Source organism: Blastocystis sp. subtype 4, assembly GCF_000743755.1.
Source record: "Blastocystis sp. subtype 4 strain WR1 chromosome Unknown seqid_0291, whole genome shotgun sequence".
Classification (NCBI taxonomy): domain Eukaryota; class Bigyra; order Opalinata; family Blastocystidae; genus Blastocystis; species Blastocystis sp. subtype 4.
The window spans coordinates 1-12,833 of NW_014569256.1; the positions used below are offsets into that span (position 1 = coordinate 1).

The following is a 12,833-nucleotide window of genomic DNA, read 5'->3' on the forward strand; positions in this document are numbered from 1 at the left end:
GAATCATTCAATGATTGTATTGAAAGGATTGAAAGGAGAAGAATTGAATGAAATGGATTTGAGTGAATTGGTTGAGAATGAGATTGTTGATTTGAATGAAGATGGAAGGAGATGGGAAGGAGAAGTATTAAAAGGAATGCAGAGAATAGTTACAACATGATACGCAATTACTAATAATGCCAAGATCCATCCATCACATCTCCCAGTGTCATACAACAATATAACCCATTGTACACAACTTAAACAAATTTCCAATAAAGTTATATTGACAGAACTGAAAGCGCGTACTTTCATTGTTTCCGCTCTAATGGCTATCGATCCTGATTTTCAATTAGGAAGGTTTGACATTACTACATTATTGATATTCTAGCATTATCCGGGTGGAAATGCACAACTTTATGACATATGGGGACGTAGTGTTTAATGCTAGTCCTCGATTAAATATTATTATTGGACAGAATGGATCTGGAAAAGTAGATATGTAGTTATCGTAATTATTACTTGTAGAGTACAATCGCTTGTGCCGTATGTCTAGCTCTTGGTGAAGATATAAAACTTCTTTTAAGAGGGAATAGACTCGAGGAGTTTATTAGATATGGAGAAAGAGAAGCTAGAGTCAAAGTGGGTTTTCTTTTGTGAAATCATTGCAGATGTTCCTTAAAGGAGAAACCAGTGTTATCAGTGTCGAAGTGAGAATCCGACAGGGAGTTACTGACTATTATATCAATAACAAACCCCAAAAGAAGGAGAAATTGAAAGAACTCAGAAGAGTACTCAAGATTGATCTGAACAACTTGTGTCAGTTCCTTCCTCAAGATCGAGTTGCTGATTTCGTCAGTCAGACTCCACAAAAGCGTCTTCGTGAGTTTGAAAAGTCAGTTGGTGGAGAATCCTTTGTCATTTTCTGTAGCAGGGATGATTCCTAGTTCAATACACATACCGAACTTATCAATATACAACAGCAGCAGCGTTCAAACGAAAATGAAATCGCCCGTAAAGAACAGAAAATAACGATAGAAGAAGAGATCAACAGTACTCTTCGTCGTGAGAAAGATAAACTAGAAAAGCAACAGAAACTCAAAGAAGAAGTAGATCTGAAAGATTCTTCTTATGTAGAACCGTTTGCTGGAATTGCATGTCAAGATGGTAACGTATGATACAAAAACAAAAACTGCTCGAGAATTGAAAGAGGAGATTTCTGGGCTTAAGAAGAAGATAAAGGTAATAGATGCAGAAGATCGAGATCTTCGTCTTCGAATCACTGCATTCAAAACCTCACTTGAAAAGATGAATACAATGTCCGTTTCATTGAGATGGATGAAAAGTAGACTGAGTCAAAGTCGAGAGAAGGGTGGACGTTTGGAAAGTGATTATGATGAAAAGAAGGAAGTTTATCGTAGACTGATATTTGAGGTAGGAGAAAGACAAAGAATACAAACTAGTTTCAACGTGCTGAAAAGATGCTTAAGAGTATTGAAGACAATCGTCGTGAATTGAAGACTAAGGTACCATCTGATAGAGAGAATGATGAATAGCTAAAACAGAAGCAGAAGTCATTACAACAACTCGAAGAGAACCTGGAGCAGATGGAAGATCCAGCCACCTTACGAGAACGAATGAATCAAGTGAATGCAGAAGTGATACGATTGAAAGAGAAGCGTGATGAGATTCAAGGACCATTGGAGGAAACACGAACTCATCGTCAGGAGTGCATGCACCAGAGACAATCCGTGGTGACAGTATTGAGAAAGTTGACAAATACAATGGAACAGCAATATCAGCACATCAAGAGAATTGATGAAGTGAGACTGAATGAGAAGAATGATAGATAGAATCTCTTCAAGGCGTTTCAGTGGGTCCAATCAAACAAATCTAGGTTTAAGCATGCTGTTTATGGACCTATTCTGAATGAAGTTCAGTTCAAGGAACGATTGCACGCTCAGTGGTTTGAGAATACTACTTCCAGAAATGTCTTAACATCATTTGTTGTTGAGTGTTCTGAAGACTATGATTTCCTTCTTTCTGAATTACGTGAGAAACAAGGAATTCCAATTAACTGTATGTTAGCTGATGTAAGAATAGTTAGAGAGAATGAGTCACAGGATCAAATCATCATTCGTCCTATGTGGTCTGAAAGACGGATGAAAGAGATGCATTTCACGAATACACTTATGAATCTAGTAGAAGGGCCTGAGGCAGTTCGCCGAGCTCTTTACAACTATACTGCATTTCGGTTTATTGTTACTGCAGATGATAACTGGTCTCCTCCTTTACAGCTTAATCGACTTGATGAATCTGACAGTGATAATGATAATAATCTCATTGTTATGACACCTCATAGCCAGTAAGCCTTGTGAGATTAGTGTTATCTAGAATCCGTTTATATGTCTCTCGATATCGCAATGCAGTGACTGGTCAAAGAGATATGTCAACACAAGTAGCATTGTTGAGAAATCTTTCCTATGTGATGTTTGGTGATAATGTTAATGAGGAGAAAATTGTAAGAGAATGAGGAGGAATACATGATTAGAATGAAAACAGGAAGAAACTTAGCGACTTCGATCAACAACTAGCTCAGCTTGAACAAACTCAGAAGAGATATCTTGACGAAATGGAGAGAATGAATGAAGCAATCAATGGATTGGAAGAAAAACGAAAACAGTATGATCAACAGAAGCATGATCGTATTAAGACACAACATTTGATCAAATCTACCAAAGAAGAGGTTATAATGAGTCTGATTGATCATAAGAATAGATTGACCGAATTCAGCAGGATTTGGATCGTGATACAAATGAAGACAAACAGAAGTTCGTGAACGAAATGAAGAGTTTCAATACAAAACGTCTTAAGACTCTTCAAGAACGTCGCTCCCTTCTCTATGAGATAATAGAGTTGTCTATTAGTAATGAGGTGATGACTCAACTAATCAAATCTCGCAGTGTCATCCTAGAGGATCTGAATCGAGAATGTGAAGAGAAATCAAAGCAAGTCAGATTGATCAAACAACAGAAGGAAGAGAAAGAGAAACATCTAGCTGATATAAAGGCAGAATTGAAGGCCATGAAGGTAGAGAGAAGGAGAAATATTTACTTGTAGGAGTTTATCTATAATGAAAGTGGATTGTTTCGTTGTGGAAATAATCCTGATCCAACAGCTTTACGGTGTGTATGTCCTGGAGGCAGATGCGTGAAGAGTGTAAATGAGAGAAAGGATTTTGAGAAGTAGGAGAAGACGTCATTACTTCAAGCTGTTTTTGATAAGGCGTTTACAACTGATTTGGATGAGTGCAAGGCTATGTTACGTGTGAACAATGATAAAATAAGAGAGATTCGAGTAAACACAAAGTCAATTGAAGAATATGAGAATCGTGAACAGAAGATCGAGCTCATGAAGAAGGAAATGGAAGAATTGAAGTAATAGAGACCATGAATTGTAACTCATAGAACTCAAACTACTGCTTTAGTATCAAGAATTGCCCAGAAAGAAAAAGATTTCATGGAAACATTAGATCGACTTGTTTGTAAGTTGAATGTGAGCTTCTCCTTGTACATGGATAATATCCAATGCAAAGGAGTCGTTGAGTTAATCAATGGAGATAGTTTCAATCTAACTGGATTGGATATCAAGGTGAGTTTCCGAAGAGATCAGGATCTTCAAAGTCTCAATGGAATGGTCCAGAGTGGTGGAGTTCATATTGATGTCCGTGATCATTCATAGGAGAAGTCCTTGTCAACAATTCTCTTCTTATTATCACTTCAAGAGATGGTTTCATTCCCATTCCGTTTTATTGATGAAGTGAGATACTGTGATTGGATTGATTATAGATCAACCAGAATATGGACAAGCGTAATGAACGTTACGTGATGCAACAGCTCTTGTATAAGGGAAAATCTCATGGTTCACATGGTCCTCAGACATTTATTATCACTCCTAAGTTATTGACTGATTTCCCGTGAGTGATGATTAGTAGTTTGATTGTAGATTTGATGATGGAGTTACTTTTCATATTATCTTCCAAGGACAGTATTTACCTGCTGGTTTTAGTTGGGATACAATGGTGCGTTATTATCGAAATCAAGGAAGGAGGAGATCATTACAGAACGAAGAAGAACCTCCATCAAAGCGTAATAGAGTTGATGAAGACAGTGAAACAGAATAGAAGCCTTATAACTGTTTGAAACAAACACATTTACTGAGGTGGATGTGGTTTCCATTTCAATTTGGTTGGATCACAAAGAGTATGAGGAATCTTAGTGGTTCTGAAGTAATTATCCACAATCTACAAATGATCACATTCCTTCGGAAATCACTTCTTCGGAAATCATAGCTACATATTGTCCTTTCCACATCCTTAGTAATCCTAATGTATCTAATGTACTAACAATATCATCAATCTTCATTGAAGTTTTTGTACTAATCCATCATATCAAACACACATATTCATTACCTAATATCTTTCACACTACATGAACAATGTGCTTCACGTAGAGTACTCATAATTGCATATGTCCAATAACTACGATAACTGATTCGACCCAGATCACTGAGAGGTTTCTCCGGTGACCCAACTTTGTTCTCCAATTTCGACAACTCATATGAGAACGAAATCAAAAACTTGCCATATCCAGTCCGTTGAACAAATGGAAGACTACAAATACATGCTAGATTATATCCTTCTTGAGAATTCTTATCTTTGGAGAAATATCCGACCTAATATTCACAAGAGGACACATGCATTACAATATGACTCCCTTCTTCATCTTCTTCACAGAGAACGTAAAAGAAGAAGGGATAAGTGTCATAATAGATTGTTTTGTGTTCAATGAAGAGTTTAGCCATGAGACACAGATTCTGACAGTACTCGACTTCCTTGTTTCCATCTACCTCATACATGAGTAAATGGCCATCTCGATAGATTTCTGGGCCAGGAGGATGTGAATATGTGCAAATCAGCGAGTGACGATCAAGTTCAGCAGCAGAACGATAATATTTCAAACAGAATTCACAGATGAAGAGTTTAGGCACTTGATATGTTTCTGGATAGGGAGAATAGTACCAACACTCAACCTCATGATTCCCAATCTCAATCGACTCAATGCATTTAATCTTTAGATGAAAAAATATCAATAGTGGAACCTTTGTTAACTCTCCCTGTTCTTTTTCTAAGAGGTTTGGCTCTCCAGTACTTTTCTACTCTAAATAAAGTGAATGAAGAATACTTTATCTGAATAGGAACAGTCCACATCACGAAGACGTTTCATACTCTTCTTGTTCAGAGGAGAGATTCGCGATGCTGACACCCATCCTTCCATTCGTTTGTCATCTACATAATACAACAATAAATAAACAATACAATCAACATAGTGAATGTAATACTCATATTCTTTCGAACCATTTTCATTTACCTTCTCCCGTATTTGCTGAACTATTCCACTATCTACAAATAAAGAATAACAACAATCATGACGATAAGTGTCATCGGCCCACTGAGCAGCAACGTGTTGATCGATATAATAACGACACTCTGAAATCGACATCCACGTGTTCTCAGAAGAAACGAATGAGAATAGTTACTGAAGAAAGATAGATATAGAAGTAAAAGAAGCACAAATCAGGTGCCACTGTAGTATAGTTGGTCAGTACATCACGTTGTGGCCGTGATAACCCGTGTTCGAATCACGGCAGGGGCATTCTTTTTCTATGTTTCGGGTGTTCTCTTCCATCCCTCACTCTCTTTCTCACCATCCCTCCTTTATTTTCCGTTCATTTTCAAAACAGTAAGGGGAGTATGAATGGAATCAGGAGTAGAATACTCGGTTTGGATGATGATTTCAGTTCTCTGACTCCAAGTGAAGAGAAGGATTTGTAGGGTGTTATTGTTGCAAGCAATCTCCGTAGAGAAGGCATTTATGAGAAACTAAACCGGATTGTTGACCATAAGTCGACTCACCATTACACTACACACGATCCAATTCCACCTGAGGTAGTTGAAGATGAACCATCGATCGCCTATCTTGTCAATGAGAAGCCGGTTGATTATTCTGTTGTGTGCTAATTGCATTGATAATAGTTAGACGTATGAGGGAAAACGATGTCTTTCAGTAGGGTTGTGTGGAGTTCCTAATGTTGGAAAAAGTACTCTATTGAATACACTTATCGGCGAAAAAGTGTCTGCCGTGAGTAATAAGCCAAACACTACACGATGTGCTATGTTGGGGATCCGGACAGTCGATAATGTCCAACTCGTCTTTTATGATACACCTGGGATTCTTTGGGGTGTGTCTACATCGAAATGGGAAGCAGAATGGTCTCAAGTTGCAGAAATGACGATTCAGAAGCTAGATGCCATTGTTGCTGTTTGGATAGGAGGAAACTATAATATCTAGATGATTGATGCATCAAAACCACTCTCCTTGCTTAATCAAGAGGTGCTAAAGCGTCTTTGTACAGTGTCTTTTACCCATAATTCGTTACTCTATGTAGCGCTGAATAAGGTAGACTTAGTAGAACCGAAAATACAGTTGCTACAGTATTCCAACAAGATTTCGGAACTGATCTGGAAAACAAAGATATCACTGTTAAAATCGACAAATTCATTGTCATTAGATCAGAAGGAGTGGGAGAATGAAGATTTGTTTATGATCTCTGCTTTACAAAAGGATGGGACGGAAGATTTGCTTCAAGCGCTTTGCAAGAAGGCAAAACCAGGAGAATGGAAGTATGCTGAGACGATTAAGAGTGATTTGAGTGACGACAAACGTGCCAATGAGATTGTGAGAGAGAAGGTATTCAAATATCTTAGCGGAAATGTTCCTTTCGATATGCAAACGGAAGTGAAAGGATGGAAAGAAGAGAATGGTCTATCATCACTACAAGTAGAAATATCGGTAACACTATTGGGTCATATACAATATATAGGTGCAGAACAGTGAGGATTTGAAGAAGCTAGCTGCCATTCAACGGAAGTTGGAAAAGACAAGTGGACTCGAACTTACATCATTCCTTGGGAAAAAAGTTCGAGTTCAGATCCTTTTACAATCAAAAGAATCATGATATGTGCTATAGTACTTGTGTTTGAAACCAAACCGAAATGCCGTTTTATGGCTTCTTCACAAAAGACCATCCATTTCTATTGATAGTTGAATCAATGGGAAAGAAGGCGAAGAAGAGTACCAAACAAGCATGGAAGAAGTCGGAAGCAGCAAAGGAGTATGAGGAAGCACTCAAAACAGTGAAGGAAGATGAGAGAATTGCTAACGAAGCTTCCGATAAGTTGTTCTTTGTCGATACTACTGGTTTTTGTTGGATTCGAGGACATAACCGTTTAGGCTCAGACCGGCTTCGTAAGAAGATTTTTGAAGATGAGGTCGGTGAATCTATACCAAAAGAGGAAAGGAGGAAAGTGGACATGCTCAAGAAACAGTTAGAGAAGGTTGATTCTTTGTGTTTTTTCTGACCTGTAGAAGAAAGATGGGAATCCAAAAAAGAGACATTCCAAAGTTGCTACCTATGATCTATGGGAAGCAGAAGCTCCTAGTATGGGTTTACCTCGTTATTCTGATTCTTAGAGAAACTGGATTCTAAGAATTTCTTGAAACCATCTGATTTGGAAGTGTCTAACAAATCGAAGAAGACTGTATGTTGTCAAGAGGGTGTGTTACTTGTAGCCATACATCGTCAATAAACCAAACTCCTATCCTTCTGTTCCGATTCCACAACCAGGTACAAGTTACAATCCAGACCACGAGCAGCATCAAGATGTGTTGGGAGAAGCTTTAGCGAAAGAGTTAGAGTACGAAGCCCGTATTGAGAAAGAAAAGGAATTGCCAGGTGGAATAACAAAGCAAGAGCTGATGGATCAGAAACTGTCAAGTGATATATTAGCAGTTGTTCTGCGTATTGTATGTAAATTGTAGTCATCCTTACTATTTGATGAAGAGGAAGATGTTCATATCAATGTACCTGAAGATGATGTTGAAGATGAACCATTGTATATTGGACCTACATCAGATAAAAGAATTCCAGCAGCCAAGCGTCGTCGTAGACAAGAAATGGATGAGGAACGCAGAGAGGCTGAGAAACGACGAAAAGAAAGGCAATTTTTGCATCAGGTGAATGAGTGAGGATGAGAAGAGAGAATGAAGTGTAGAAGTCACAAGATTGCTAAGAGTGTGGAAGAAGAAGAGAAAAAGAAGGAAGAGGAACGGTTACAGGAAGAAGAGTTCAAGAAACTGAAAGAGAAACAGGAGGTTCCTGCTATTATTCGAGGAGGCATGGCAGTATATCCTTGAGAGAGTGATGAATGAGTTACTTAACCTATACGAAGGAAGTACCCAAGGCTGAGCTCTTGTTTTCAGATGAAATCACGGGTAGTTTACGTACAATGAAAAATGTAACGTCTGCTGTAAAGGATCGTGCAGAGTCCATTGATCGTCGTCATTTGTATCAAGCAGGTGGACCGAGGCCAGAGGAGAAGTATCGTTGGTTACGTATCAAAAAGGGAGTGTATCGTTTCTAAGTTGTTTAGATATTTTGTTTGTTTGATGAGCCTTTTTTTGGCGCAATTTGGGTCAAGGATTGGGTCAACGAATACAAGTAATTCTTTTTGTACAGTCTTATTCTCCATTTTGGAAATCCTTGGTATACATTATCCCTGATTTATGACAGAATTGACGCCATACTTCAGCGAAAGCAAGTATACCTTCAAGTACTCTATCGGAGATATTTTATGTTCTGATATTCACAATGTTCCCGTAGTAGGAAATGAGGTTTCTAGCTTCACCTAGATTGCGCATGTTCGTTACAATTCTGTTGCTGATCACTTAAATATTGTTCCCGGATCTATCATCTGTAAAATTGGAGACAGCGAATCCAATGTTTCCTACAAAGAATGTAACTCACTCCTTTCTTCAACATCTGGATATATTACTCTACATTTGAAGCGTCTAATCCCTATGGTAATCATGATAAGAAGGGTTGATTCGTAGAACAAGATACTATTGAATCAGGATACGTCTATTTTGTTCTTCACCATGAATACAAAAGTTGAACTTGATAATATGGAGATTCTCCAGGGGGAATTATACTTGACTGCTGATGGCCAGCTGGTTGTGTATGAGTAGATTTGTGGACTGAGACATAGACTCTATAACTCTCTGTCGCGTATCTTCGTTATTCGAGATGCTCCTATGATCCTCAACGAAGGATCCGTTCATTTTAACATTATTGGGGGAGGCTTTGTACGGATCTTTTTAGGAGATCAGTATACTCAATTCTGGCATTCTATCATTTATTGTCATTATCGCTTGTTACAATTGGCTCAGCATTCCAAAGTTGATTTGAACGAATCGACAAGAGAATCGGCGATTATTGTATTCAAAAGTGATGTTGAGGTGTATGAGAAGAAAGTAGCTCAATTGGTGAATTGGAAGAGTCGTGTGTATGTGAGAATGAATCTTTCATATTCAGATTATCACTCACAGATACAGGAACCTTCCAGCTTCATGTTCGAGCAAAACTCCACGATTCTTTTTCGCTCTCGAATCTAATTTTCTCCACAGTGGGTATGATACGATGGTTTCAATCTAGGATTATGATGATATTCTGGGGATTAAAAATACAGTCAACAAAGATCGTGTTTGTTGGGTTGGTGTTCTCTCCAAGACCAAAAAACGGGATGACAAGAAAATGGAGATATTTCTGATCCGATTTGCTGATGCTACATCTCTCTCTGTGTTTATCCAGTGTGTGAAGAATCTAGCAACAGAAACAGTCAGAACGACATATCGATTTGTTGATCATACTGCCATTTTACCCTTCGAAGCAGAACCAGAAGAAGGTGAACTCTGTGAAGATGATACTCTTATTGAACAGATCTGTCATTTCGCTAATTGGCTTCGTACTTCATCAACACCTCGTTCTCATTCTATGGATGAAACGGATTCATTTCAAGTGGACACTGGATCTCCATCTTCATCTCTCAAAGGATTCAATCCAATTCACTCTCCAGTGGTGGAACGTCACGGTCACACTCTCTTTGAATTGTCAAAACATCCATCCACAGTTCTCTCTAATCCCACACTTCTAACGACATTTTTGAATGAATTGAATGAAGATGGAGTAACTCAGACGATGTGGGAGTTGATCATCTGTGATTTCTTCCCTCTGCTGGGTGATACGACTGTTGGACTCTCAATTTTCACTCTTCTCTGTTCAGTTGAGGATTGTTTCTCCTCTCATCCTGAAGGTGAGGAGCCTGTGTATATGATTGATGGTGATAATGGAGAAGTGTATGCCAAGTTCTTTGAAATGATTCGTGATCGTTATCGAAAACGGAAACAAAAGAGATCAGTGAAACGAGTGGAACACAATACCACTATTCCTTATGAGGTGTTAGAGGCATATATTCTGTTACTCCAGAAGGAAATGGAGAAGTCACTGAATCGACAAAATCGCTTACTAAATGCCTTAGGAAAATACAAAGAGAAACTCCAATTTGGAACCTTTGCTGTTGGGAAGAATGTGATATTGTTAGAAGAGAGTTCATTAGTAGGAGATTTTAGTTGCATACTGTTCTGTGGCTGAGATCACATCAAAAACCAATGGATTCTTGTATCTAACAAGTCGATGCATCTATTACCAAGTTAATGGTGATCTTGTATTGATTCCTCTATCACAGCATCTGTCATGTTCTGCCGTGAACAAAACTCTTCACATCTCATTCACGAAATCTCTTGTCCTTCCAGAAACAAGCAAATTAGGTGATGTTTTACATGTGTCAGTAGATTTATCTGACACAAATGAAGTGGAAGTTTCATTGTCATTTCGATTTCAACAAAAACTGTTGAAGAAGGATAATCATTCGTCCTTTGTTTTCTTTACGGCAGCTTTAACAGATCTCATCAAATTCTTTTCTATCACCAGTAATTCAACTTTCCACTTTTGTCCGTAGAGAACTCTTCTACTCTCTTTTCGGCTTCGGCAGATCGTGTGAAGTTAGTTTCGTATGCCTCACTGAATTTGTTCCGTGTTCGTGTTCTTCAAACCTTGACTTCGTCATTACCAAGTTCACTTCTTTTGACTCATATCGGAGAGAACAGTGAAGATCGGAGTTTCAGTTTCAATCCTCCACAGCACTTAAATGGAATTGTAAATATATTTCAGGGATTTGTTCTTCCTTCCAAAGCGGAGAAGATGAATTCAAAAAATGATCAATTCGATTTGTATCTTAGCAAACGGGAAATTCTTTTATTTTTCATGTTAATAAAAAGGACATTTGCGTTATTTGCTATCTTCAAAGACATCACGATGTGGAGATTGAAAGGAGCATCGATTCTAATTTTCGTAATTCTAAATTACATTGGGTTTTCAAATCGAATGAATCTATTCCTACCGTTTCTATTAGGCATCATCCTTGTATACATGTACTATATGTATTTTCGTGTTCGTGACGATTCTGATGCAATTGAAACATGTATTAGAACTGGATAGAATGAACATTTAGTACAAGAAGAATTGAATGCAAGAAATCAGGAACTGAAGAGTAATCGTGCCAAAGGTTTGAAGGGAGCTGTGAATTCTTACAAGAATTCTGTGACGAAATTCTATGACACCATTGTGAAGTTCAATGGTACTCTTCTTCGTATTCGATCGTGATAGTATTGATTCAAGTTCATGAATAGTCTGTTTACGTGGGTGGATGACAAGAAATCGGCCATCTTCATGGGAGTCTGTGCAGTCATCGCGTTTCTTCTTTATTTGGTACCGCCAAATGTCATTCTGCTATTTTTCACTTACTTCATCTTTTCTAAAGTGATAATTAAATGGTACGATCATGAATAGAGATGGAGGAATCCAAAAAACCCTATCGCTAGAAACATTCGCAGTTTCTGGTATTCAATTCCACTCCCGGCCTTTTCTAAAGAACAAGCTATTTTAGAAGAATACTTCAGTGATTAATGATTTTCTTCCTTCACTGACTTATGAATTGCTACCATCTATTGGATATTATGGAATGGTTCTACTGCTTGCTACGTGTTTGTTCGTAGAGAAATCCAAGATACTTGAAATTCCCGTGGAAGGGTTGCATGATCATGATTTCTTCAAACTACTAATGTGGCGAAGAAAGAAAGTTGCGAAATCGGATGGACAAGAAGATATACAGGCGGCAGAAAGCAAGAAACCCGAGATTTGTACAAACTGTATAAAGCTGATGCAAGAGAATAGTCAGTTGAAAGAACAGCTTGCTGTTCTTCAGGGAGAGGGAAGAAAGAAGCAATATACCATTAATCCTACTCTTTATACTTTCTATAAGAATAATGTCCAAAAGAACCGTATTTCAAGGTAGAGTGCTGACAGAAGGTTTCTTATCTCTAGAGCAGCAAGTCAGATAACGAGAGGTCTTCTTGATGTTGAAGAGGAGGAGGATAAGGGAGAATACAATGAAGAGATCATTACACAGTGTGCAAAACCGATGCCAAATACATTCTTTATGTCAGATGACTTCTTGGAAGCCTTTGAAAATCAATGTAATCAAGTTAGTAAGTATTGATTGTAAAATATTATTGATAGAGTACATATTCGGATCCGAACCTCGTTTACTAAAACTCAAGTCACCAGTCTACGTTTTTGGTGATTTCCACGGAAACATGGCGGATCTGATTGCCTTTTCCAAGCTATTGTGGCCTCTTGGTATGCACTTGACACCAGGAAGCTTTTTGTTCTTGGGCGATTATGTCGATCGAGGTCAATATTCGATCGAAGTTTTATCTTATCTATTTGCCCAGAAGATCATGCTCCCTGATAAAGTGTTCATGCTTCGAGGAAACCAT

At 38.2% G+C, this 12,833-nt stretch overlaps 9 protein-coding genes across 9 annotated transcripts; 7 read left to right on the forward strand and 2 right to left on the reverse strand.

Moving 5' to 3' along the window:
• Positions 1 to 386: 386 nt before the first annotated feature.
• JH06_3903 (p-loop containing nucleoside triphosphate hydrolase protein) lies at positions 387 to 926 on the forward strand (the record flags this gene model as incomplete). The annotated part of the gene is made up of 3 exons (XM_014670321.1): positions 387 to 473; positions 508 to 621; positions 651 to 926. 3 exons carry the CDS (start codon positions 387 to 389, stop codon positions 924 to 926), a joined length of 477 nt encoding a protein of 158 aa, XP_014525807.1.
• Positions 927 to 1,460: 534 nt separating this feature from the next.
• JH06_3904 (hypothetical protein) lies at positions 1,461 to 2,145 on the forward strand (the record flags this gene model as incomplete). Its single annotated transcript, XM_014670322.1, is given in 4 exon segments — positions 1,461 to 1,505; positions 1,536 to 1,802; positions 1,833 to 2,072; positions 2,083 to 2,145. The coding sequence occupies 4 exon segments, from the start codon at positions 1,461 to 1,463 to the stop codon at positions 2,143 to 2,145; spliced, it is 615 nt and encodes a 204-aa protein (XP_014525808.1).
• Positions 2,146 to 2,171: 26 nt separating this feature from the next.
• On the forward strand, positions 2,172 to 3,720 carry JH06_3905 (hypothetical protein; the record flags this gene model as incomplete). Its single annotated transcript, XM_014670323.1, has 7 exons — positions 2,172 to 2,344; positions 2,374 to 2,500; positions 2,531 to 2,725; positions 2,758 to 3,069; positions 3,100 to 3,198; positions 3,229 to 3,416; positions 3,447 to 3,720. The coding sequence occupies 7 exons, from the start codon at positions 2,172 to 2,174 to the stop codon at positions 3,718 to 3,720; spliced, it is 1,368 nt and encodes a 455-aa protein (XP_014525809.1).
• Positions 3,721 to 3,765: 45 nt separating this feature from the next.
• On the forward strand, positions 3,766 to 4,162 carry JH06_3906 (hypothetical protein; the record flags this gene model as incomplete). The annotated part of the gene is made up of 3 exons (XM_014670324.1): positions 3,766 to 3,798; positions 3,828 to 3,955; positions 3,985 to 4,162. The coding sequence occupies 3 exons, from the start codon at positions 3,766 to 3,768 to the stop codon at positions 4,160 to 4,162; spliced, it is 339 nt and encodes a 112-aa protein (XP_014525810.1).
• A 130-nt stretch (positions 4,163 to 4,292) lies between these two features.
• JH06_3907 (histone acetyltransferase) lies at positions 4,293 to 4,842 on the reverse strand (the record flags this gene model as incomplete). The annotated part of the gene is made up of 3 exons (XM_014670325.1): positions 4,293 to 4,416; positions 4,451 to 4,713; positions 4,735 to 4,842. The coding sequence occupies 3 exons, from the start codon at positions 4,840 to 4,842 to the stop codon at positions 4,293 to 4,295; spliced, it is 495 nt and encodes a 164-aa protein (XP_014525811.1).
• Positions 4,843 to 5,198: 356 nt separating this feature from the next.
• JH06_3908 (hypothetical protein) lies at positions 5,199 to 5,540 on the reverse strand (the record flags this gene model as incomplete). The annotated part of the gene is made up of 3 exons (XM_014670326.1): positions 5,199 to 5,326; positions 5,357 to 5,440; positions 5,462 to 5,540. 3 exons carry the CDS (start codon positions 5,538 to 5,540, stop codon positions 5,199 to 5,201), a joined length of 291 nt encoding a protein of 96 aa, XP_014525812.1.
• A 251-nt stretch (positions 5,541 to 5,791) lies between these two features.
• JH06_3909 (GTP-binding protein) lies at positions 5,792 to 7,056 on the forward strand (the record flags this gene model as incomplete). Its single annotated transcript, XM_014670327.1, has 5 exons — positions 5,792 to 5,868; positions 5,902 to 6,046; positions 6,078 to 6,359; positions 6,390 to 6,890; positions 6,922 to 7,056. The coding sequence occupies 5 exons, from the start codon at positions 5,792 to 5,794 to the stop codon at positions 7,054 to 7,056; spliced, it is 1,140 nt and encodes a 379-aa protein (XP_014525813.1).
• Positions 7,057 to 7,150: 94 nt separating this feature from the next.
• Positions 7,151 to 8,294, forward strand: JH06_3910 (hypothetical protein; the record flags this gene model as incomplete). The annotated part of the gene is given in 6 exon segments (XM_014670328.1): positions 7,151 to 7,435; positions 7,467 to 7,539; positions 7,572 to 7,639; positions 7,671 to 7,904; positions 7,920 to 8,122; positions 8,153 to 8,294. 6 exon segments carry the CDS (start codon positions 7,151 to 7,153, stop codon positions 8,292 to 8,294), a joined length of 1,005 nt encoding a protein of 334 aa, XP_014525814.1.
• Positions 8,295 to 12,115: 3,821 nt separating this feature from the next.
• On the forward strand, positions 12,116 to 12,833 carry JH06_3911 (serine threonine protein; the record flags this gene model as incomplete). The annotated part of the gene is made up of 3 exons (XM_014670329.1): positions 12,116 to 12,345; positions 12,379 to 12,542; positions 12,574 to 12,833. Coding segments are annotated over 3 exons (654 nt in total), but the record flags the coding sequence as incomplete, so codon positions are not given.